This window comes from Ambystoma mexicanum, chromosome 1p, assembly GCF_040938575.1.
Source record: "Ambystoma mexicanum isolate Mex_15411 chromosome 1p, UKY_AmexF1_1, whole genome shotgun sequence".
NCBI classification, from domain to species: domain Eukaryota; kingdom Metazoa; phylum Chordata; class Amphibia; order Caudata; family Ambystomatidae; genus Ambystoma; species Ambystoma mexicanum.
Window position 1 is genome coordinate 791,343,347 of NC_090921.1, and position 26,341 is coordinate 791,369,687.

The 26,341-nt window shown below is 47.2% G+C and overlaps 1 protein-coding gene across 1 annotated transcript in view; it reads left to right on the plus strand.

Moving 5' to 3' along the window:
- Nucleotides 1-26,341, plus strand: part of LOC138512237 (cytochrome P450 2B1-like) — a 173,136-nt gene that overhangs the window by 68,773 nt on the left and 78,022 nt on the right. The window contains exons 4-5 of the mRNA XM_069627679.1: nt 12,755-12,915; nt 14,578-14,751. Coding sequence (XP_069483780.1) covers nt 12,755-12,915; nt 14,578-14,751 — 335 coding nt within the window. The remainder of the gene's footprint in view (nt 1-12,754; nt 12,916-14,577; nt 14,752-26,341) is intronic.

A 26,341-nucleotide genomic window follows, 5' to 3' on the forward strand; every position in this document is an offset into this window, starting at 1 on the left:
GCATGTGTTCTACTTTTCTGATGCCGGCCTGCGCTGTGGCGGTGGGACCACCAGGTCCTATAGTCGCACAGGTACCAGTGAGGCTTCCCCCAACTGCTCAAGGGTAGGGCACTCACCCAGAGTCTGCCAGCTGTGCGGAGTTGGGCGTTGTGCGCAATGTGGGTGCAGACCGCAGCATCAGAGGATGACTACTGGTATACCCGAGTGTGGGTGGTGGTTGCAGCATTGTGATCAGAGTCTCGGAGGGGGTATCTGCGATGCCAGTGCCAGGTGGGCTTTCTCTGCGATGGTTGATCCTTCGGCCTCCCAGCTCAAGCAGGTCCAGTGGATTTGGGGTTTCCTAGCTAGCACCCTGTTGTCGTTAGGCAGGTCGTGATGCAATTTGGGTGAGTGTAGGTGTATCCCTGGGCAGGAGGTGGGTCACGAGTCGCACAGGAGCCAGTGTCTCAGAGATGTAGTCACGCCAGGGGACCCACTGGTGCGGTGTGCTCGTCACTTGCCTTGAGGGGAGGGGTGTAGTGATCCAGGTCAGGATCTTACGTTTTTGAAGCAGCACCCAGAGCCTGTTCTGTTGTGCGCGCTGCGTGTGGGCCTGTCACATGGGCTGTTCACCCTGCTGGGTTTGTGGTCTGGGGCGCTGGGGATCCGCTTTGCATTGAAGAAGGTCTATAGAGGTAGTGCCCTGCTGCCGGCCCCTTTGTGGCCTATTTCAAGCTTCAGCACCGTGGAGAAAGAGGGAAGTCCAGAGCTCCTCCTCACTGTGGGCTCAGAGTGATGCAGTTGCGTGTGCCAGTCCTGCTCCGGTTAGGCAGACTTATTCAGGGGGAGGGGGGCCTCTGGTCGTGGCTGCTATGCCCTGCATACAGTGTAAGTGTCCTGCATGGGGGGGGTGTCTGCTGCCGTTACAGGGTGATGCCCATGCGTTGGGGGCGCATATGGTGCCTCTCACCTTAGTCTGCTGGCATGTTTGGTCGCCGGACCCGTGGCTGGTGTCTGGTCCGTCGCGGGAGTCGGCGGGTGGAAGGGATCACAGGTGGCGCCAATGGCTGTCACGGGCATAGTGTCAGGGTGCATCAGCTTCGCTCAGCCGATTGCACCACAGCAGCACGCTCTCCGCCTCTGCTCTGGTTTCAAACTGGTGATCCTGCGGGTAGTGGTGGTTTGGGGGCGGGTGGGCAGCTTGCCTCTTCGCACTGGCCAATATGGCGGGCGAAACTCTGCTGGCGGTCTTCGGCCCATTAAGTACTTCTCGGGCCCCAATTCACCTCAGGAAAGCAGCGTGTGTTGCCCAGATGGTACCGCTTCGTTCTTGTCTCGGTTTTAGGCTGGGTAGATGCCCGGGGGCAAGGATATCACAGGATATTTGCTGTGTCCTCCGGGAGCCAATGCAACTAGGTCTTCATGTGCGGTTCGCGCATTACTAGAAATATTGTTGAAACCCCTCGAGTTCCAAGACACCATAGAAGTTGTAAATAATCATGCATGGACATCCGTGGTAGCCACTTCCTCATGTGTTAAGGATTTCAATCAGGCGACACGCACCTTGGTCTCGGCCTAGTATGCAGCACACGACTGAAATGCTTATCTTTTTATGTTAGATTCAATATTGAGATGATACACCACTCATATCACACACCTTGAACAAATACCCCGGGTCACAATGGACCGGTCCATGAACCAGGCTGGTTGGTCAAATGCAATATTTATTTATTTAAAATTCAAAAGAAATCACACACTTTTTAATATAGGGCAGCAATCGCCAATGGAGTGATAGTTACAAATGAGAATGTGAGCAATGCACCGGGTTTGACTTTAGTGGAGTACATACACAGCACAACAGGATAGGAGCACTTTTGATTTAGGACAGATAGCACCCAAGTTAGGATTACCCCATGCAAAGTTCCCTCAACCAACAAATAATCAGTTCTGAATGGATATAAGGAAGCATCAGGTGATCAGGAATAAGGAGCTGAAAACGGAAGGCAAATCCGACCTTCCTTCCTCAAAAACAGATGTTAAAAAGGACACTCGGAAATGGATGAATAAAATAAGGAATGTGTGCAAAAACCTTGAAAAAAATACAGTTCTTCATTAAAGCAACAATGTAAATGTACTAACGACCACAAGCAATGGAGTAGCAAGAGCATACAGTTCGAAAAATGAATGGAAGATTTAAAACAGTTTACAATCAAAATGACACGTTGCAAATATTTCAGTTTTCCGTATAAATTTACTAAAACGGTTTCTTTGAAAAGTGAAATACTGTAAATCGCATTTTTTGGTTGGGGGGATAGCTGTAGATCACAGGTACACTATGGAAGTAAAAGTAAGCCCCTAGCTGGTAAATTGAATAAGTTATGCAAGATCTAAGAAGGTACACTTTGAGTAAATGAAGGCACGAAAAAGGAAAGGAAATCAGGTTGTGAGAAGAACAGTGCCCGCCCCAGTGGAACCAGTCCGATCACTCAAAATAGGATTAATGGCTTAGGATTTCACAAAACAAAATTACTAAAGAGATGAGGCTAGCACTAGAAATCAATGGCAGGGTTGCAAGAATGATTCTGACAGTTTTGCAAGTTATCAGGATATGGATAGGATGACTTAGTGGTTGGGATAAGGACCAAGACAAGATAGGCTATGGGTTTAGATGGGGTGGCAATTGATACTCACAGTCCGCTTTTTGGTTTTTGGATTTTGGACAGTCAGTGGTTCTGGTCACTACACGGCAGGGTGCCTCACAAACAGCTGGGCAGTTCTGGTTACCGGGTAGCACTTCTGGACTGGCAATTCTGGTCACTGGATACCATAGGTCATCAGGATAGCAGGATGGCAGCAGCCTGCAGTGAGTGGCGGCAAGCCAGGCTGGATCAGGATGCCAAAGGTACCACAGTTTTCCCCTTGTTAATGGGGAAACTTAGTGGTTTTCTTTTATATTGGAGGCCTTGCTGGGAATGGGATCAGCACTGCTTGGGTTCTGCAGTGGGCCCTGGAGCAGGATCAGCAATGCTTGGCCTTGTTGTTGGTGTCTGGATCTGGAAGATGATGGGTATAGGAACGCAGCGCAGGAAATCAGGAACAGTGTGTGTGTCTAGAGTCTTGTCAGGGACCCTTATTTATAGTGTATAATGACATCATCAAAGTATAGGCTGGGCAGGGTTAACCAAGCACGCCCCTAAACTACTTGGATTGGCAGGGGCGCTAGTCTCCGCCTTGTTCTCAACTGGTTGGATTTCCAAGGGAATGATCTCAGGTTTATGAGGTGAGTTTTACAATGTCCAAAAACTCCCACATCTGATTTTGCCAAAACATACATTTACACCCTTGCAATCCTCAATACATTGTCATTTCTGTCCACAATGTGTCAGTGAGTTCTACCATGTCTCTAAAGAAAGCACAACAAACCACTTATAAACTGTGACATTTTTACAATTTTTCAAAGTCTTGCTGCAAAGATAGAAGTCTTTAAAGTTTATTCCTGAAATAGTCTTTGGGACCAAATGGCAGTCTTTGTTCCTGGGTCCATTTTTTTTGTCCTTAACTGCTGCCAACTGTCATTTCCTTTAGAGCATGGTGGGGGTTTCTCAGCTTAATTGAAGTTTTTATTGCCCCTTCACACCTCAGCCTTCCTTCCCTGTGAGCTTCATTGTCCGGGTCCCAGCAGAGACGAAAGTCTGTTCAACCCCGTAATTATCAGGGGGCTGTTAGTATCTGCTGAGAGAGAGCCCTCCTTTTGGTGCCACCCCTCCAAGCAGGAAACCTGTTTTTCAATTTGCAGCTCCTGCCACCATAGTTTTAATCTTTAATTTCTGATCTTAGATCTAGAATTAAAGCAAGCCGGTTGCATAAAACAACCCATGTTATATAGTCTCACCATCAACAAACCCCTTCATATTGCTGAAAACTGACATGCTTTCATTCACCATTGTACTGTTCCAAAACACAGGCATTTGTTTTTCTTTAATTTGAAAAAGGCAATTTCTTTACACGTGGTGCAGCTGGCCTTCCTTTTTAAATTCAACTTTTCATCTCCAGCAGATTCACACACTGTCTGCAGCTATAGTTATTCTCTTAAAGTGCTGGAGTTGGTGTGAAGCACGGATACATTGTAGCAGGCCTGGCTTCGCTAGTTAGTCTCTTTCTGAACAGCTGAGTTTTGGATTCTTTTGCAAAAAAAATGACTGTGTTTCCCGTGTGACTAAAAGTAGGGTTCCTGGTTCATTATTTTTAGTTGGTTTGACTGGGCCTGTCAATTCAGAATCATGCCTGGTTTTGCTGAGGCACAGTGAAACACACAGGGCTTGGTAGGGCTTATTAATCACAGTGGCTTTAAGGAACAGAGGGAATTGGCGTCAAAGCCGCATTTTTTTTAAAGGTGAAAAAGGGTTTCTTTTCAATGGATATTTTGGCTTTTGCAGCAAAGCAACACAGCTTTTTCCACTTTCTTCCTTTTGTTTATGTGGGAACCCACTGGCAATCTCCTTTAATGTGCCCCCTGGTTCCATCCTGCCCGATGTGTGATTGGCAGGATGGTGCAGCCATTTTTGTTGTTGTTGCACAACGCAGTTTTGAGCCATGGTGCTCACAGGAGCCAGCACAACCCTTTTGTGATTGTTTCTGCGCAAATGCAGCTTAGTGATGGGGGCAATGCCGTTGAGTTGGTCAATATATCCCACACATGTAGTGCATTTACAATCCTGACCCAGTCATAACTTGCTCTTCCGCCCCCCCCCGTCCCCCTGCATAGTAGAGTGAGGTTTCTGGGATCCCTGAGGCTGTTTAGTACTCAGATTAACTGTTAAGTGCTGAGAGTGCTCTCTAGGGAGCCAGTTTTTGATGGTACTATGCCTGCCAGGAGGGGAAGCAGGAGACACTAAATTCTCAAAGATTTCATACCCCAATGATAGTAAGGCTTCACCCTCGGCAAGGATTACGTTTTCTATATTTGCGCGTAAGCACACTTTTACAACATTCCGGCTATCTTTGTACACAAAAAAAACCTGTTTTATGTCATTAGATCTAATTAGCCTTAAACTTGGTATTTCCAAAAACACAGATAGAATATGACGCTGGTTTAAGGGATTATTGTCAAATTCTTCCAACAAACCCCCCATGTAAACAAAATGAGGCTCCTCCGCAAATTTCACATTCATATTACTTTTGCCAATAGATCCCCCTGTCTTTTTTTACTCTGGACCGGGGTTGGTCCCCTTTTTTGTGGATAACGCCAGGGGCTACATGCCACTGTATTATTAGAATTGACATCAAGCGGTGGTCTGTGAGCCAGGTAGGTCCCTTCTTTTCTCTTCTAGTGTCTTAAATATTGGGAATACCTCCTTGCCCACGGAATCAGTTCTTTTTTCAAGCCCTCAGTTAATGGAACACCTTGACTCACACAATCCCTCCCAGACGTCACCGAAGTTTCAGTCAAAGTGTGACATTTTTCCAGCCCAATTTGTATACAGCTTTCATTGATTCTGCCCAGGGATGTAGCCTGGGGGTTATTCTCAGCCTGGGCCTGGTTCCCAGTGTCTGAATAAACAGAGATCTTGCTTAGGTCAAGTAATTCACATGACTTGGGTACCGGCACCAAAAAACGGGAACAAGGACCCTGAGAGGTGGTGGACGTAACCTTGTCTGCTCAAATTGCAGATTTTCTCCCGTTCAGTCCCCCAAAACCATTTTTCTTTCCCTGTGTTGGCATTTGAGGACCTCCTCCAGAGCTCCCAACCAGCCCATCAATCTTTAGCTTTAGGTTGCGTAGGAATTTCCTAGAGCCATTGTTCGCTCTTTTTTCTGGGCTTTTACAGTTTTTAGGTTCAACCTGATTTTTGGGGATGCCTTCCTTTGGTATCCCCCTGTGCAAGGGTTTTTTGGCGGCCACCTCTGGAGTTTCGATCTTGTTCCTGTTGTTAGTAATTTCGTCCACCATCTCATGTATTGCTGGGCTGCTTTGGCCGAGCACAGAAACAGTGGGCGAGGGCATCTTCTTGGGAGTTAATTCTACAAAACTCCTCTGTTCAAGAGCCTGCGTCTTAACAACCGAGCAGTTCTCGAATTGCAGTAGAACAGCTAACCACATGTTAACATCAGGATTGGAGGCTTTGGGGATATAATTATGTATAGATTGTACCTTTATTTCCTCGGGATTCTCTGAGATATTAGGAATATGTGTTTGAAGTCCTGTAATGAAACCTTCAATAAAATTTACTTTTCCACAAACATCCTTTAGTATTGTCTGCACCCCCCTTAGTTCAAAGTTAACGGTATCGTAACCCCTGTCCATAGAGTCCAGCAGACGGGATTGAACCAGGAAAGATAACTTGTCGACCACTGTTTGCTCAAGGCCAGGGTTACTACCCCCAGGCTTTTCCATATTGTATGATGGATGAGGCTCCCGTCTTGGGTGTTTCAGTGGCACCGATGGGTCCAGGGCCTCTTTTTCTTCCTGTGTAGAGATTGATAGTGCAAGAGCTCCAGTGAGGCAGTGAGGCAGTTCAGCGAGTAGCCAGATGTAGAGGGCCGATGTAACATGACCTCGGTGACACCTACTTCCTCATCAATAGGGCCTGGAAAAACCCACTGGTTGGATTTAATATCGAGCGAGAGCCTCACTCGTTTCCCTAGTTTGTGACAAATTGCAGGAGCCAGGTTAGACATATCGGAAACAAGATCATGGTTATTTAAGTTTAGTGCATGCTGAGCGCCAAATTCCTATTGAAGCCAAGGAGACCCCCGCAGGAGGCACATACGTAGGGGAAGTACAACCAGTGCTAGGACAGGACTTTATAGGCTCTTCAACTCGTTTCAAGTTAAGAGTGGCACTCTCCATTAGAGGCCTCACAGGGCTTTTAACCATGAAGAGCAATGAAGGTTGAGGTTTTTCTTTTTTTTAAAAAACTTTTATTTATTGGCAGAAGGTTAAGACAGGTACAGCAAATGCTGCGCAGAGAAAAGAACAACACATTATAATATCACACATAGGCGTTGCATCAGAAGCATTTCGAACATCTCAGCCCGAGGGAGGAGGGGGACGATACCACTTGGGGGGGTTCAAGTGCTCAGTTCTTATGGTCAGTTGGGCGGGTCTGACGGGGGGGGGGGGGTGGAGCTCCACTCAACTTCGTCTCTACTGTTCAGGTAGCTGTAGAATTCTGTCCAAACATTTTTGGGACGGGAAGGCATAGGCAGGGAACCGATATATTCTTCTTCACACATTTGTACCCAAGCGAGGTCTTTCAACCACATTTCGAATGTGGGGGTGGGGGGGGGCGGCGCTTCCAGCATTGCAATATGCAACTCTTGGCTACAATGGTACTTACATTTAGAAACTTTGACATTGCCCTGCCATTTTTCCCAGCCCAAATTCCGAACAGCAGGGCTAGTGGGTCCAGACCTACTGGGGACCCAATTATCTCTGATAGCGCCTTTGTTACCTCCGTCCAGAACGTGTTTAAACCAGCACAGGACCAAAACATATGTGCATGGTCTGCCTCTTCAGAGTTACATTTCGGGCATGTATGGGTTGAAGTACCTGTGAATTTCGCAACTCTGTGAGTCTGTTGAAGAGTTTGTACTGTATACAACGGAATCTGGCACTGAGGGAGACTTTGCGCGTGTGCGCACACATCTTGCTCCACGTCCCCTCTGTGATTTCCGTTCCCAGCTCCCTGGCCCATGCCTCCCGTGGTTTAAGGGATACGTCCTTTATTTTTGCCAGCTGCATTTTGTATAGGGAGGACACTATGCCCCTGCACCCTGTGGAATTCGCTATGTATTGGAGTTCAGGTGAGTCTGGGGGTTCGTCCGGGTACGAAGGCCACATTGCCCTTATTGCCGCTCTTAGCTTGAAATATTGCAGTAGCTCAAGCGCAGAGTTGGAGTGTGTGGGTCGCCATGTTTGGGGGTTGATGAATGTGCTATTGGGGTATAGGTCAGTTAGGGCTTGGTAACCCAGGTCTTCCCAGTGTCGCGAGAAATGCTGGTCGTGTGTGGGGGCAAGTCCAGGAGATTGCCATATGGTGAGCCATTTGTAGTATGGGCAGTGGCCTTGTTCAGAGTGCAAAATGTTCTTCCATGCTGTAAATGTGGCGGCCACAGGGTCTAACTGGGCGTCTGTTTGGAATGTGCGGTGTAGTAGTAAGGTCATGATGTTAGTTCCATCCCCTGCAAGCTTCTCCAGTTTGACGTGAGGGGGTGGATTCAGGTATATGTACCAGTGAGTTGCGTGTTGGGCCTGTGCTACGTTCCAGTATAAAGTTAGGTCAGGGGCCGTGAAACCCCCTTTTTCATATGGCAAGGTCATGTGCTGCCACTTCTTGCAGACCGCTCCGGAGTGCCAAAGGAATTGGGTGCACGCCGAATGGAGCCTCTTAAAATATTGCTTACCGGGCCATATTGGTACATTGGCGAAGATATAGAGGAGCTTGGGGACCACGATCATTTTTATTAGGGACATCCTGCCCGCGAGGGACAATGGGAGATTGCGCCATTTGAGCATTTTGGATTCAATGAGCTGAGCTGTTGACTCGTAGTTGTCCGCTAGTAGTGAGGCTTTGGTCAGTGATACTTGCATCCCAAGGTATCTAATGCCACCTGGGGACTAGCGTAGGGGAAATTTGCATGCTGGTTGCTGGGTTGCTATAGTGAGAGGGAAGATTTCTGATTTAGAATAATTGATGGTAAAACCTGAGTACGTGCCTATTTTAGTTATGTCTCGGATGATCAGATCTAGGTGCGTGGAGGGGTTTCTGACGTATAGGAGAACGTCCTCCGCATAGAGCGACATGATTTCTGGCTTGTCCTGTAGGCGAATGCCCTTGTTAGTGTGTCGATCCCTGACGTGGTCCGCCATGGGTTCGATGGCGAGCACAAATAGGATGGGGGAGAATGGGCATCCCTGACGGGTGCCCCTGTGTAGCGCAAAGGGAGAAGAGGTAACACAGTTGACTAGCACCCTGGCAAATGGTCCTGTATACAGTAGTTTTATGTAGGAGAGCATGTTCGGTCCCACTCCCATTTCTTCTAGCACAGCCCATAGGTATTTCCACGAAACCATGTCAAATGCCTTTTGTGCATCCAGTGCGACCGCCACTGCGTCAGCACTCGGATCAATTCTGGACATCACGTTAAATAGGCGGCGGATGATGAGTGCTGTAGAGCGGCCAGGAACGTATCCGCTTTGGTCAGCATGGACTAGGTGGGGCATGAGTGGGAGGAATCTGTTGGCAATTATTTTAGCAAAAATATTTGTATCCGTGTTAATGAGCGATAGGGGCCTATAGGACCCACATTCATTGGGGGGCTTCCCCGGCTTGGGGAGGGCTGTTATTAGGGCTTCTCTTAGGGAGGGAGGGAGGGCATGTAATCTGAGTGATTCGGTCCAGACCCCGAACAGAATGGGTGCTAGAATAGCAACATGTTCCTGGTAGAACTCGGATGTGAGCCCAGCAGGGCCCGGGGCATTGTTCTTAGGGAGGTCCGAGATTACCTGAACGATCTCTTCTAAGGCAATCGGGACTTCAAGTTGTTCCTTGGCTTTGTGAGAGATGAGGGTCATGGAAATGCTTTCTAGTAGGTCGTCTAGTAGGTCGACCTCGTCCAGATCGTGGGCTGTATGCTCTGGCCGGGGGCCATATAGATTGGCGTAAAAGCTAGCAAAGGTGTCGATGATGGCTTGGTCCGACCAGTGTCTTAAGCCCCAATCGTCAATAATGCTATCTATACGGGTCTTGCCACCCTCCGCCCGCACCAATCTGGCGAGGGTTCATCCCGGTCTGTCTCCCTCCCCATACCTTCGGGCAGCCACAGGGCGGGCATGGTATCGTACCTCACTTAGGGCGTGGGACTCAACCAGCTCCAGCTCTGTTCTGATCTTTGCCAGGGTTGCCGGGTCTGGTGTGGAAACGTACTCTTGTTCAAGGGTTTTGTGCTTGGTTTCGGAATTGCTTAAGGCCTGTTTTATAGCTTTGAGGATCCCGGCCTCCCTCGAGATACACATCCCTCTGATGTGTACTTTAAATGCCTCCCATCTGGTCCCTTCGGGGGTGTCAGACGTGTTGTTGTTCTCAAAGAACGTGTTTATGTCCGCTAGTATCTCGCCCTTAAAGACGATGTCTGACAGAGCGTCAGATTTAAAGCGCCAGGCGGGTCGGGCCGTCAGAGTATTACCCATATGGATTTGTAGTAGCACAGGGGAGTGGTCAGAGAGCGTGCGCGGGAGGATACTAACCTCAGAAACCCTGCCCACACGGTTCCCGGACAGGAGGAACATATCTATTCTTGAGGAGCTGTCGTGGACCGTTGAATAGAAAGTATACTCTCTTTCCTGGGGGTGGAGCGTTCTCCACACATCGTGTAGATTCAGGGAGCGCATTTGTGTATGGAGTCGCTTGGCAGCGCGGGAAGGGACCCTGCGGGTGGTGGTCGTTCTATCTAGGACGTTGTCAAGTATAAGATTCATGTCGCCTCCCCATATAATGGGGACTTCCACATATCTCATAAGGATGGCGGTTATTGTGTCTATAAATTCGGGGGAATCTGTGTTGGGGGCATATGAGTTAACAAGCAAACATTCTTTGTTAGCTAGAGTGCAGTGGAGAATCACATATCTACCATCTGTGTCAATGTGGGATGTATGGAGTGTGAATTTTATAGACTTGTGAATGAGAGTAAGAACTCTCCTGGCCTGAGTGGAATATTGAGTATAGTATCTATTGGGACCCCAGGTTTGTGCAAGATTTGATGAGAGAAGTTTCAGTGCGTGTCTCTCTTGCAGTAGGAGTACCTTGATCCCATGCCTCTGTGCGTATGCCGTGATCCTACGGGACTTCGCGAAATTTGTCAATCCCCGGACATTCCATGTCAGCATTTTTATAGCCATGCCGACAACTTATGGGACATCCCTAGTGTAAAATCTTTCTCTGAGTGCCGCCATGTGCGCTGCAATGGCGTGAGGATGCCTTGCTTTAACCCCGGTTCCAACCTTTCCGCCATTTTCAATACACCATTCCCCAACTTTGCCACCCCCCACCCTCACTGCTCGGTACCAACTAGCAGTGTGATAGTGCCCACCCCCGGAGCGATCAACTACACGCCATCCCCAACTCAGCGACACTTGAACAGTAGCCCAACTGGGGCTTAAACACAAACACTCCGTTTTAGGAGACATTGCAGTTGCAGTGGGGGCTGCAGCTGCCGTTCGACCCACCTTTGTTACTATCGGTATGATGGAACAACATTAACATTTTGGATTGCCTGATGAAAGTAAGGTTACGAAGAGAGTACACACATGTAGTAGAATGGCAAGGGATAAGCTGCTACTGCCTTGGGGTGGTGTATGACAGTACTTCTTGGCTGTCGGTGGTCGGGCCCCGTTTGTGGTGATACAGTCCAGTGAGTTGAAGATGTATCCCCTTCGAGGAGTCATGCTCTTGATATACTGATGTTTGGCCTGTGTCGGCCCAAGATGGGTGATGAGGGGGGGAACAGCAGCCCGCCAGGTGGCAGTTCACAGGTTAGCCCCATCCAGCAAGACACCGCGCACGGGGCTGGCAGCCCTGGAGTTAGTTGTTGATCATGGGTCTTCTGGGGGTCCACTAGTGGGATTTGTGCCTCGATGAACTTGACCGCCTTGTCAGGGACCGTGAAGAAATAGTTTGTTGCGGCGAAGGTTGAGGTTTTTCATCAAACACAGGCAAGGCAGCGGGCAGATTTGAAGTAACTGTACAATGTAAAGTGCCCCGCCCAGCTTCTGGTCGAAAAATAACTGCATTAGATGAATCTAAAGTATTTTGAACAGGGGTATTGTTTATTGGCAATAGATAGCCCTGGGCAACCTCCACATTATTTTGTTGCGCTGGTAACATACTTCGGAGCACGACCACCATAGTCGCTGGCGAGAGGAGGAGAAAGAAAAAGAAACGTAGGCCTTTTTGAAAAACCTTGGAGTGCTGCTCTGTTATCTTTCATCTACCCTCAACTGCTGAAGCAATCTGCAATTCTTCAATAATCACGCTGCTTCATCACAAATTCCTCCTTCTGTGGTGTGTTGCGTTACATACAGTCATCCCAATACTGGTGCCCCTGCCTGAATGATCAAGTCATAACTAATGGGCCATAAACTTTTGTTCACCATTAGAAATTTGAATGCTGAATCTTGCATTCCAGTTTGTTCCTTTTGTAGCTACGGGCCTACAAGCCTGCTCATGCAAACTGCTGTTGACTAAAAAAACTAGCACTGTATGAAGTTGAACCTCATGATATGGGACTGTTTGTCAACCATGGCATATTTATGAAATGCATCTCAATAATTTTCGAAACCGGCGCTTAGTACACAGACCCTGTTAGTTTAGTCATGGCCGAGAGAAAGGGAGCATCAGCCGACTGACAAACCCAGATTGACTTAATGTCAAGAGAATCATTCCACTGGCCTATGAGTTGTAATCAGAGGACCAATTCTTGTTCATGATAGAGCGTTATAATTATGCCACAGATTGTCCCCATGCACCACACTTCACCAAAACCATTGTAGCACTGCCCCAACCAGTATAGATTTCCCATATGTTGCAGACAATTCATTGAATTTACAGGGGAACCCTAACAGCTCAATACTATTAGTGCCACACACACAGATTATTGGGTATGGAGCACTTCTTCATTGTGCAGTATCTGCCTGAAATACCATTGTGAGCCCTAGTGCAACACTACCACTTTAAGTTCTTAATACTGATTGCCATCTCTTGTTTTTCGTCCACAGGACAGCCATTTGATCCCCAGTTCAAAGTGACCAATGCGGTCTCCAACATAATCTGCTCCCTCGTCTTTGGAAATCGATTTGACTACACCAATGCCGAATTCCAATACCTACTTGATCTTATTAGCAAGAACATCCGCCTGACGGGGAGCATGAGCGCACTGGTAAGAATGATTGACAAAGTTTGGCATTTTCAACCTTCCACAGTCTCCGAATCATACCATACTGCCCAATATTACAGTGTTAAATAGGGGAAACAATCCACTGTAATTTGCAATAGAAAAGGTGCAATCCTACATGACCTTATGACTCTGCCACTAAGAAACCAGAGGGCATCAGTACTGGGCTTTCATGTGCTTAATAAAGGGGCTTAACAGCGCTATGACGTCACTCAAAATGCATCAGTAAATCCCCCAGACTGACTGGAGAGAAAGCTTAGTGAGTTAGGCAATATACAGCAGCAATATTGCCAAACTCGGAACGGTTATAACTCCAAAAATGCTTTACTTTATTTATTTTATTTGCTTATAGAATGCTGAAAGCCCACAGGCATCAGAGCGCTGTAACAAAACCAAACTTACAACATAAAATAACACAAATCCATAAAGCAATACTAAATAACTTAATATCAATATTTTTAACAAATAGTAGTCCGCAGCTAGTCCTCTATCAGTTTTAAATCAGACACACCCTTGGGCAGGTACTTGCATTTGCTAAGAAAATCTAGTAGATTATTCTCCCCACATCCTACCAGGACACAGACCCAATTTTCCTGGGTACAACACTCGTCAGTATCCAGTCTACGTAAACTTTTCAAGTCTGAGCATCTGACCACCCTGTTCTTTGGCAAAGCCAGGCCAAAACTTTGACCTTAAAGCCTCTTTGGTTCATACCCACATGATTTCTCTACATTAGTGATGATGAAATTCCTACATCCATGACAAAGTTTCGTAAGGTCTTATCCCTACGAGACTTTGTCATGGATGATAGGAATTTCATCCATGAGTGTTTCCGCTGTATTTCGCTTAACTTCCTAAGCTATCCATAGCTCCATTGGGGAATTGGGCACATTTACAGTGACCATTATTTTCCCTCGTGATGAATCCACCCATTTTTGACATTGAAGTGGTGAATTTACTTGTATCAAAATGCTGAAGATACATTCTCGACTTTAAGCTCAAACTTGGAAGCTGAAGTAGTGTTAAAAATGGCAATAGTTCCCTTCCCACCTAAAGAAATCGCAGTAACAGAAGTACTGCTTTTTATACCGCAGGACAAACTCAGAAAAAGCCCTATTGTCTTCAAATCAGTTGAACCCTCTGGACCAATGTACCAGATTAGAATGGTTTGTAGAAGGAAAGACCAGGACTGGAAACGTCCATGGAGCCATATGGTCAACCTATAAATTACCTATGATAATCTACGCAGTAGGCAACCCTGGTAACCTTTTACAAATAGTTTTCATCCAAAATAAAGGCTTTGATTTTGGGGTAAAACAAATCGGTTATGTGAAATGTAGATTATCGTGGATAATTTGTCCCAGATTATCCCCTTCTTGTTAATCACATCCGTTCCCCAGATAAAAGCAAATATAGTGCAAAATGCTCAAGAACATGGGTTGGCCAAACAAGCTGATCAGTGAACTCAATATCCTCCCTTATTTTCCTATAGACGGGATTGTCCAATCTTGAAGTGGCTAGTTTGTTAGTAGACTTAAAATGACTGTTTTGGGGTTACAGAGTGGCAATGAAACACCTGATGCAATTAGAAGGAATTTAGAGACTATCCATTGTTTTAAGACAACATGTTTGTATTACCTTTTTTAGATGGTGAACGTGTGCCCCTTTTTAAGGCATTTCCCTGGGCCACACCAGCAAATCAAGAATAACGCCACCCAAGTGTTCAAGTTTATCGACAAGGCAGTCCAGGAGCATCGGCAGACACTCGACGCAGAAAACCCACGAGACTATATTGATGCCTATCTACTGGAAATGGAAAAGGTGGGAGACGGATGAACTAGGTTCCCCTTTTTGTAAGGGTCCCCAGTCTGCCATGGCTCAAATCTGACAAACAATGCCAGTTCCCTAAGACTTTAGTCTGGAGTTTGAGTCTTGTGGAGAAAAGATCAATCTTTTACTGCTTCTGCAAACCTATCCTAACTTTTTTGGTTATGATAGGTTTTGCAGAAGCAGTAAAAGATTGATTTTTCTCTTGTCTTGATGCATGCATATCAGAAGAACGCAAGCTTTATGTGTTGGTACGGCAATTGAGGTATGTGTATCTTGGTGGGAACCCCAGGTAATAAGGAATTCTGTCCTGCAAGTGAGAATGGCTTGCTTGTTGGTTTGAAGGCAGTGTTTAACAAGCTGGTGGGAGAGGTGGAAGAGGTGTAGAGTTCAGATTCTGTGATTGTGGAGTGAGTAGTAACACATGACATCTGCAGCGTGTGGTTGGCTAGTTGATGTGTGCAAGGTAGAAAGTACAATGGTGAGTGGATTAGTAATGGGTGCAAGCAATCAAGAAGCCACAAATGCTTTGAAACAATTGTGTATAGGCGCATAATAAATAATCAATCAAACAGCAAGGACGAACATGGCATTTCAAGGCATAGCAAGGTATGTAAAGGCCTAACAATGCAAAATAACATGGTCTTCTCAAAATGGCCACTGTAGACCTCTCCAATTTACCTTTCTCACTTTGCCACTGTCAACCTGCGTAACTCTCTCTCGATCATTCAGTGTCTCCATCTCCCTCATCTTTCACTCATCTCCTCTCTCTCAGATAGATGCATTGTATACTGTGTGAAACAAGAACCAGAGAATTGGGAGAGGAGGGGACAGAGCTGACTGGGGACTTCACCCATAACCCTAAACGAAGTGTAAAGGGTTATGGGAGACATTTAACTTTTCAGTTTGGAGAAAGAGCTGCTCAACATATGGAAACTACAGGTGATCATTTCACCTTCCTTAGTGTGTTGATTGGTAGCCTGAAAACAATCCCTAACCTCACTCTAACTTGCTCATGTGCTCAATTAAAGGGAACCAGATGCTGAGAAGACGGAGATTAAGTCAGAGATGTACTGAGGAGAAAGACCATTGATATCTCCATACATTAAGATAATTCATTTGAAAATTGAGCTGTTGTGCATGGAGAGCCAACGAGCATGGTATTGGCAGGTAGAAGTGAGGGAGGATGTGGTCATGTTGTAGAGTGCGGGTAGTGAAGTTGAGGACTTTCTATTGAGGGAGGAAGTAGTAGAGAGGTAGGAATGAGTTTTTGGAAAAAGGGGAGTATAGAGTGGGCCAATTTTGTTGAATGTTGTGAAGTTAATACTACCAAAGTAGGTGGTGCGGATAGTGAGGAATTGTTGCAGTTGGAGGTTGCTATCAAAGAAGACCCCAAGATTGTGAGCCTTGGTTGAGGAATTAAGAAGGTCAGGTGGGAAAGATAGTAGAGGGGAGGGATGGAGTTGGAAACCAAGAGAAAGATAACTTCGATTTTTGAACAGTTCAGCATGAGGCAGCAGAAAGCCACCCAGTGACTAATTGCAGTGCACCATTTGGTAATTCCTTCTGAGAAAGTTGGGGTGAATAAGGGAAAGGAGAAAGAGTGTCATCAGCAAAGAGGGGATAGTAAAATTCAAAGGACAAGATCGGTCTTCCAAGATCAGAGATATAGAGGGGAAATACCAGAGGTCCAAGGACTGCTAACAAGTAGAGGAGTGGTGACAGAGGTTTACAAGCTCCAAGTGGTTTTAAAAGAGGAACCTTCTAGGTAGAAGACACTCCAGGTAAGGGGTGATTTGTGAAACCCAAGGTCCTGGAGAGTGAGGATGAGAGAGAAGTGGTCAACAGTTTAGAAACAGGAATGTAGGTCAAAGGATATACGAGAGTGAAGCGTGATGAGCATCAGAGAGAAAGTTGGAAACATTTTCTGTATAGAAACCAGTGGATCTCTAAGGCCCTTCTCCTCCATATATTTAGTGATCTGGTTGAAGATCGCACGCTCATTGTCCTTTGAATAATGGAAAGGAGGGAAACTGGGTGATAGTTTGATGAGACATTAGGGTCATGGAAGTGTTTCTACAAAAGGGATAGGACAGTTGCAGATTTGAATGAAGCAGGGTATAGTCCAGCAGAGAGAAAGAGTCTAAAGCGCTCAGAGATATAAAAGCAGGTGATTGAGACTAAATCTTTGACCGTTTGAGGAGCAAACGGATCTACAGGATCATAAGATGGGTTGGTGCTCTGAAGGATAGGTGCTAATTTGGCAAGAAATGTTGGGGAGAAGTAGTTGAGACTAGAAGGTTTGATGAAGAGGCTGTGGACACAAAGACGGTGGGTGAGGGAGAACGAGGTGGGCTGTGAAAGTTTCATGAGCCTGAGGTTTTACAGGCTAAGTACCGAGCAAATCATTAGCAGAGAGGGAGGAGGTGATGGATATTTGACTATTTAGGTGTGAGCAAAGCTTGGATGAAAGTTTGCAGGGGTGATTGGGAAGGGAAGAGATTCGGTTTTTGCACTAGGAGGATTTGTACAGGGCAGAGGAGAGTGCTGCAAATGAGTTTTGGTAGGCTAGGAGTAATTCCCGCCAGTATTGTAGGTCATGATGCATGTTTATTTTGAGTGTCTGGATCTGAGGTGGTCCAGGATGAGGACAGGGATGGGAAGATGTGACCGTGCTTGCAGGATAGTGTTGGTCAAAGGGAGTCATAAATGCACTGGGAAAGTCAGAATAAACATTGTCGATGGAAGAGGAATACATGGGGTAGAGGGACAGGTGAGAAGTCCTCACATCATCAAAGTAAGGGCCAAGAAGGTCCTGCTTGAATTTCTTCTTGGTCATTGAAGATGGGAGAAGAGGAGTTAGAGGGTGGGGGGACTAAGGTGTGCAATTGCTTGATCAGGGGATAGGGGTCAATGAGGAGATCAGAGGAGGAGAGCAAAGCGCAAAGAAAGACAAGTTCAAGGGAGTTCCCAAAAGAGTGGGTAGGCTAGTCATGGAGGGAGTGGTCAGAAGATAGGTGGGAATTAAGTTCAAGGCAGGTGGCTGTGGAGGGTTTGGGAAGGTTAAAGTCCCCTAACATTAAAATGGGGATGTCCGTGCCAAGTGGCTCACAGAGAAGATCCAGATTGGGGACGAAAGAGCTGAGAGGACCAGGGGGTCAATACAGAGCAACATCAGTGAGAGGAGGAGGCAGGAGTTGAATAGTGTCATATCTGGAAGAGGTGATGTCAGAGGGGCAATGGGAAGGGACATTTCGATAAGGAGGGCTATTCCACCACGCTTCCCAACAGGTTGTAGAGCGTGTAGCAGAGTCTGTGTGGAGAGCTGATAGTGTAGCAGAGTCATGAGGGGAGATCCAGGTTTCAGTGACAGAAAGCAGTGAAAGTTGAGGGTAATAAGAGTCAGTGATGTAGGAAGACTTGTTGTAGCGGGATTGTGCATTTCAGATGCAGAGTAAAGGGAGATGGGGGGAAAGGAGCAGGTGTTGTGCGGTAGGCAAGGTGTATAGATGAGGCTGGAGATCCAGGGAGAATAGGAGTGTCTGGATTGAAAAGTGCAGAGGGAGGGTGGAGGGGGGGATAAGGGGTAGGGGGAAGAGGTGCTAGAAGGTAGACTGAGTTGTGGCTGAAGGCTGTAGGTGAAGAGGTGGAGAAGAGCGAGTGCAAGGAGGAATAGAGCAATGGGCATAATGGAGGGTGGAAGAAATAGACACATGAAGATATTGAAGGAAGGGTGTAGGCGGTGAAGATGCTAGTATACGTTCTGAGATGGGCTAGAACAGGGCAGTAGTTCACCAAAAACAGTTAATGGCCCCAACACGGGGATTTTATTTGGTTCTTAGAGGTATCAGCAGCTCTGCAGTCATGGAGTCATTGGGCCGAAGGATCACAGTGTGTGGATGGAGGAGTCTGGTGAAGGGTGAGTTCAGGTATCAGCAGCTCTACAATCATGTAGAGTCATTGGGTCGAAGAATCCCAGTGTGTGGACGCAGGAGTCAGGTGAAGAGTGAGCTCAGCGAAGTCCTGGGTTGAACTGTGATTCTGGCCATATGCCTCTTCTGGTACTTACAGGCCCTAACAGGGACTTGTCCTTTGCTACTTTTGGCCCTTAACTGGACGTCCAGGGAAGACTCCATAACGAGGGAGGCGGCAGTGTGTCAGATGACCCTTTGGAAGCCAAACAGAGTGTGCATTCAGACTTCCATGGAGGGTGAAGGTGGGGTCCTGATTGTTGTAGACTCACAGATCTTAATTTTTGAGGCAGGACTCACAAATGGTGTACAGGACCCTCTGGGAATGCAGGATGTGACAAACAAAAATTATTTAAAAATGAAATTCCAGTCGCTTGACCCGTTGGAAGCTTATCAAAGTGTTCAAGATGGCTTCCAGACTTCCAGGTAGTACAAAGGCTGGGTCGCAGTTGTTTCTAAGTTGGATCTTTGGATGGTGCACAGGATCCTCTGGGAATGCAGTGTGTGGCAAAAAAGGGATTTTTCTGGGAGTCAAACAGAATACCCCAGAAGACTTTGAGGATACATGTATGGTCCTGTGTGTGGTAGTCCGAGGGAGCTTTGTTTCTCAGACATGACCCTAGGATGGCACACAAGCTGCCCTGGTAATGCACAGAATCCTCTGGGATGGTTGTTCAGGGAGAGGGGTTTGTGCTGCCCAATTTCTGCTCTGTGTAAAGCTGAACCTAAAAGTGTCCCTAATAGCCTCACTGTACAAAACGTGAAGTTAGAAGCGTGCCTAAATATCCCTTCTGTGCAAAGTCTAATTTAGAAGTATACCTAATAGCATATCTGTGTAATGTAGAATCTAGAACTGTGCCTAATAGTCTAATATCCCCTCTATACAAAATTGAATCTAGAAGTAGGCCTAATATCATCTCTGTGTACAGTTGAATTTAGAAGTGTACCTAATAGCCTTATTTCATCTCTGTGTAAAGTTGAATCTAGAAGTTGTGTAAAGTTGAATCTAGAATCTAGAAGTGCGCCTAAAAGCGCCTCAGTGAAAAACTCGAATTTAGAAGCGTGCCTAAATATCCCCTCCGCCCAAAAGTGAAGTTAGAAGTGTCCATACATATCCTCTCTGTGCAAAGCTAAACTTAGAAGTGGACCTAAAAGCGCACCAAATTTAGAAGTGTGCCTAATAACGCGCCCTAGTTGAACTCAGAAGTATTCCTAATACCCTCTCTGTGCAAATTGAACTTGGAAGTGTGCCTAATACCCTCTCTGTGTACACTGAACTTGGAAGTATGACTAATAACCTCTCCGCGTACATAATATCCCTCTCTGTGCAATGGTGTGCCCAGTGGCGTTGAGTTATTAGCTGAATATAGAAGCATTGCTAATATCCTATCTGTACAAAACTCAAATTTAGAAGTGAGCCTAAAAGCGCCCCTTGCGTGAAACTAGAAGTGTGCTTAATAGCGTGCCCCCACTGAATTTAGAACTACAATTAGAAAGCCCTCCTAAACTGCACCTAAAAGTCCATCTAAACCATACCTGGGGTGTTACTACATTCAATTTCTCCCTAATAGCCTACCTGTATTCCAGCTTACTAGAAGAAAGCCTACCCAACAGAGTACCTGTGCTGTAGCTACAACTAAATAGGCCGCCTAATCAGCATATCCTAAGGTCTAGCTACACTTCAAAACGGCCTAATATCTGCAACTTAGTACAACTAGTACACTAAAACCTAGAATAAGTGAATAATATCACCCGGCTTAGTGGAACCCTGAAACCAAGACTAGTCTAACCCAATGATATAGCCGAACTTATAAAGTCCGATAAACTTGAAACTACACCTAATAGCTCGTACTAATCATGAGTGCACCCACTCCACCAGAGTTTGTTGGAAACGACCACCGTGGACCGCCCCCACTCCCCGATCTGCCTTCCCTCCCGTCCCCCCCCTTCCCAAATCATCCCACCCTCCTTCACATTCCCTACCATTCCCCTTTCCAAACACCAAGCCAGAGCGGCATGATGGCGAGCCAACCACCCTAAAACCACTCCTCCCCCGAACCACACCACCGACCAGCCTATGTTGATCATGCCCGCTCTCCTCACTATCATACAGGGCACACGCCGCCGTACAATCATCCACCCCCCGCCTTTCCCACAAATCCCTGCCACTTTCCCCCCTGACTCACCCTTTCCCCTCCCTAAAAACTGCATGCTTAGCCCTAGCAAGAACCAAAGCCTCATCCCTCTCCCCCTCTGACCCCCCACTACCCTCTCTCACACTCCAATCGTAACAAAGACACTAAAGAACAAACGTACCTGGTCCCCCTCGATCTCTCAGCACTCTTCGCCTCCCCTGTCTCGACCCACCACCTCTTTCCCCCAATCACCTCCTTCCCCCCTCGCTTCACCCTTCCTGAAACCCCTCTCCCTTGATTTCTCATCAACTGCAACTGAAACTCCTAACTGCCTTCACCCCACCTTCAAATCCCCCGAGCCATACCCAATCATCCTAACATACGCAGCCACCCACTCCCGCCAGAAACCCGCCAACTTTTCTGCTTGCCCACTATTCCCATAGATCATCATCCACCCTACCCCTCTCCCTCTCCAGTTTCCACTGTCTCCGCCCCCACCCCCTTACGCTCCAGCTCCAAGACCAACCTCGCCTGCTGAAGTGAACTGCATCCTGTTTAATGCCCGATCCGTAGCAAAAAACAGACCCTGCATCTTTGACCTCCTCGCCTCTGACAAACCAGACCTGGTTTTCATCACCGAAACTTGGTTCTCTGATGACTTCGCCCCAATCGCCAATGAAGCCTTCCCCCCTGACTACTCCCTCATCCCACTGAACCGTCCCTCTAGAGGTGGGGGAGTAGCATTCGTCTTCAAGTCTCACTTCCACGCCTCAATCATCGACAACCAACCTTCCATTCCTTCCTGCGAATCACTCCTCGTTAAACTATCCCTCTCCCCGTCGTTCTCACACAGCTTCCTAATAATCTACAGACTCCCTGGCTACGATAGACAATTCTCAAACAACCTCTGCGACTCTATTGCCACCCTTCAACTAAACCATCCCAACCTCACTCTTCTTGGAGACTTCAACATATGGCTCGACATCCCCACCAACCCTATGACACACTCTCTGGTTGACGGTCTAGATGCAATTAACCTCCAACCCCACATAAATGGCCCGACTCACTATAAAGGACACACTCTTGATGCCATCTTTAGCTCCAACATCCGGATTCATTTAAACCCCCCCACCCCTATCATCTGGTCCGATCACTTCATTGTCTCTTTCGCCATTTGCTCACCCGACCCCCATCCCGTACTCTAATCCAAACCTCTGAATCTACGCAAATGCTGGAAAAAACAATAATCGTCTCATACCTAGCCGACGCACTCCTCCAGTCTCCACCACCTACCTGCCAACTCAATAAACAACTAACCCCCGACGCCTTTGACTCATGGCTCAACGAATCACTAATGCGGCTCACACCCTCTTGCAAACCATCAACCCGCCGTGGCCTGTTCCCCAGATGGTTCACTCCTGAGTTGAAGACCACTAAACAACTATATAAATACCTAGAACGCGAATGGCAGAAAGACAAAACCCAGGAGAGCAGGGCCACCTTGGCCCGACACCTTTATCAGTACAAGGCCGAAATCCGGAAAACAAAAAAAGCCCACTACAACTCCCACATCCTAAACTGCAAAAACTCCAGCAAAGAACTCCACAAAATCATCTCTGAATTAACCAAACCGGCTTGCACCACGACCATTCTGACCCTCTCACAATCACTGTGTGACTCACTCTCTCTCCACTTTTACACCACGGCTCTCGAAAGAACAAATACTCTAACCACCAAACTGGCTCTCTTACATCCACCAGGCAATACTCCCCCCCCCCCCCCCCATTCCGGCCAGCCCACCACCTGTGACCACTACGCAATCAACGTTCAAATCCTTTAGTCCAATATCATCAGACCAATTTTTCAAACTTCTATCTGCCCACAAACCATCTGGCTCTCTGCTGGACCCTTGCCCGGCCACAACCCTCAAAGAAATTTTCGCTTCCACCTGCGCAGGAGAACACGCAAGATCCATCATAAATGACTCCCTTTCCTCTGGTATCTTTCCCGACGCATTCAAAACGGTTCATGTCAAACCTCTAATAAAAAAACCTTCCCTCGACCCTCTCGAGCCCAAAAACTATTGCCCCATCTCAAACACCAGGTTCCTTGCCAAACTCATTGACCGAACCGCCTACTCCCAACTAAATGCCTTTGTCGAAGCCAACTATCTCCTAGTCCCCGCACAATCAGGTTTCAGAGCCCGTCACAGATCTGAAACCACCCTAACCTCAATCTGGGATGACCTTAAAATGACGGCAGACTCAGCGGGATGCGCCGCATTAATCCTTCTTGACCTATCCGCCGCCTTTGACACAATCAATCACTCAATCCTCCTGGACCGCCTCCACTACCTAGGAATTCGTGGAACCGCTCTTAAATGGATAGCTTCATTCCTCAAAGATAGGTAGCAAATAACGATACTCTCCACCTATTCCTCCCAAGCCCGACCAGTCGACATGGGAGTCCCACAAGGAGCATGCCTATCTGCCCTCCTGTTCAATCTCTACTTGATCACCCTCCCACCAATAATTCGTTCACACAACATCCTGTGTTACAACTACGCCAACGACACTCAACTAATTCTAAAACTCCTGAACTCAAAACCCAACTCCCGACCTGACCTCCTGCCTCCTCAACATAGAACTCTGGATGACCCAAAGCCACTTCATGTTAAACCCCTCCAAAACGGAAATCATGGTATGTGGCAACTCCGAACTTCTTCCGCACCCACTACCCTGGCCATCCGCCATAGGCAACTCACCGACCCCCTCTGACTCAGGGAAAAATCTTGGATGCACCCTTGACTCTGACCTAACACTCTCACGCCAAGTCAACAACGTCTCAAAGTACTGCCACTACCACCTTAAAACCCTTAGGTGCATCTTTCCATATCTCTCCTTTCCCAACAGACTCTCTGTGGTCCAATCAATTGTTATATCAAGACTGGACTACACAAACCCCCTATACCTCGGAGTCCACGCGTACCAACTGAATAAACTCCAAAGGGCACAAAACACTGCAGCCAAAATGCTACTTGCGCTCGGCCCAAGAGACCACATCTCCCCAGCCCTTAAGACGGTGCACTGGCTTCCAGTAGCCCGAAGGGTGACTTTCAAAACCTTATGCATCTCCCATCGAGCATTGCATAAAACCGGACCTCAATATCTTCAAGACAAGCTAAAACCCTATCACCCTCCACGCACCCTAAGATCAAGCTCACCCGGCCTCCTAGTCATACCTAAGACAAACTCAGTCAGGTTAGGCGGATCATCATTCTCAGCCTTGGCCCCCACGCTGTGGAACTCACTCCCACCCCACATCCACCTAACTGAGGATTTAACGTCTTTCCTCAAACTACTGAAAACCTGGATCTTCCCCTAAAACCAACCTGTACCCAAACTAACCCAAACAGACTAGCAGCATCTCGATGACACCAATCCAACAAACTACCTGATGCGAGAAATCTACAGCTAATAACCACTAATATAAACAAAAAGGACAAACAGAATTAAACGAGTTAAGTAGATCAAAGCAGTGAAGTGGATAATAAGAATAAATCATACGGAAACAGTAAGGAGATTTAAACTACTGAAATGGATATAATGCATGATGAGTGAACGAAGTGAATGGCGTGGATGAAATAGTTAGAATGGATGAAGCGTGTGGAACGGATGATTGCGCTGAGTGTAAGAATGCACTGAACAGATGAGTATGTAGATCGAATGAGTGTGTAAATCGGATGAGTATGTAGATCGGATGAGTGTATAGAATGGATGAACATGTTGAGCGGATGAGTGTGTAGAGCGGTTGGGTGTGTAGAGCGGACGAGCATGTAGAGCGGATGAAAGCATAAATAGAGAGAAGGGAGTACAACGCAGGAGTGGGTAGAACAGATGAATGTGCAGAATGAATGAGCGTAAACTGGATGAATGTGTAGAACGGATGAGTATGTAGAGCGGATGAGTATGTAGAGCAGATGAGTGTGGATAGCGGATGAGTACGGAAGTGCAGAGAGTGTATAGATCGCTGGAGCAGATGAATGTAGAGAGCGGATGATTGTAGAGAGCGGATGAGTGTAGAGAGCGGATGAATATATAGATCGGATTACTGCGTATGAGCGAATGACTTTATAGGGCTGATGAGTGCATATAGCAGTTGAATGCGTGGAAAGCACGAGTGCATAGAACGGGTGAGTGCGGGGAGCGGGTGAGTGCGGGGAGCGGGTGAGTGCGGGGAGCGGGTGAGTGCGGGGAGCAGGTGATTGCGTTGGGTGGGTGAATGCGTAGAGCAGGTGAATGTGTAGTGCATGTGAGGGCATAAAGCGGACAAATTCCTAGAGTGGATGAGTTACATAGACCAGATGACTTGAGTAGAATGGATAAGTATGTAGAACGGATGAGTGCGGAATGCATGCAGAGCAGATAAGTGCGTAGAACGGATGAGTGCGGGGAGCGGATGGATGAGCAGAGCGGGATGGATGAGCTGAGCAGAAGAATGTGTAGAGTGGATGATTGCATAGAACAGACTAGTGGGAAGAGCCGACAAGTATATAGAGCAGACGAGTGCATATGAGCGAATGAGTGCATCTGAACAGAGGGGTACATCGAGGGGCTGAGTGCGTAGAGCGGGTGAGTGATCAAAACAGATGAATGCGTACAGCGTGTGAGGGCATGAAGCGGACAAGTGCCTACAGCGAACGAGTGCCTAGAGCGAACGAGTGCCTAGAGTGGAGCGGACGTGTTGCGTAGAGCGGATGAGTACGTAGAATGAATGGGGGCAGATTGCATGCAGTATGAATGAGTACGTAGAGCTGCTGAATGCGTAGAGCGGACGGAACAAGTGAAGTCTATAGATGGATTCTATATGGATAGAACGAATGATATATGTGAATGGAATTGATCACATATATGGATGGACCGGGTGCCCTACGTGGATGGATTGGGTGCCCTACGTGGATGGATTGGGTGCCGTACGTGGATGGATTGGGTGCCGTACGTGGATGGATTGGGTGCCGTATGTGGATGGATTGGGTGCCGTACGTGGATGGATCGGGTGCCGTACGTGGATGGATCGGGTGCCGTACGTGGATGGATCGGGTGCCGTACGTGGATGGATCGGGTGCTGTACGTGGATGGATCGGGTGCCGTACGTGGATGAAACGGGTGACGTACGTGGATGAAACGTGTGAAATAGGTGGATGGAAAGGATGAAGTATGAAGATGTTACGGGTGAAATATGTGGATGAAGTGCATAAAACAACTTAGAATACACAGAATGGTACGTGTGAAATATGTGGATGGAGTGCATAAAACAACCTAGAATACACAAAACGGATCGGAGTAAATAAGAGCGGATTTGAGTGCGTGTGGCGGACAGGAGTGGGTGTGTCGGGCAGGAGTGGGTGTGTCGGAGACAGGAGTGCATGCGTGGGGCAGATGCGTGGGGCAGACAGGAGTGCATGCGTTGGGCAGAGAG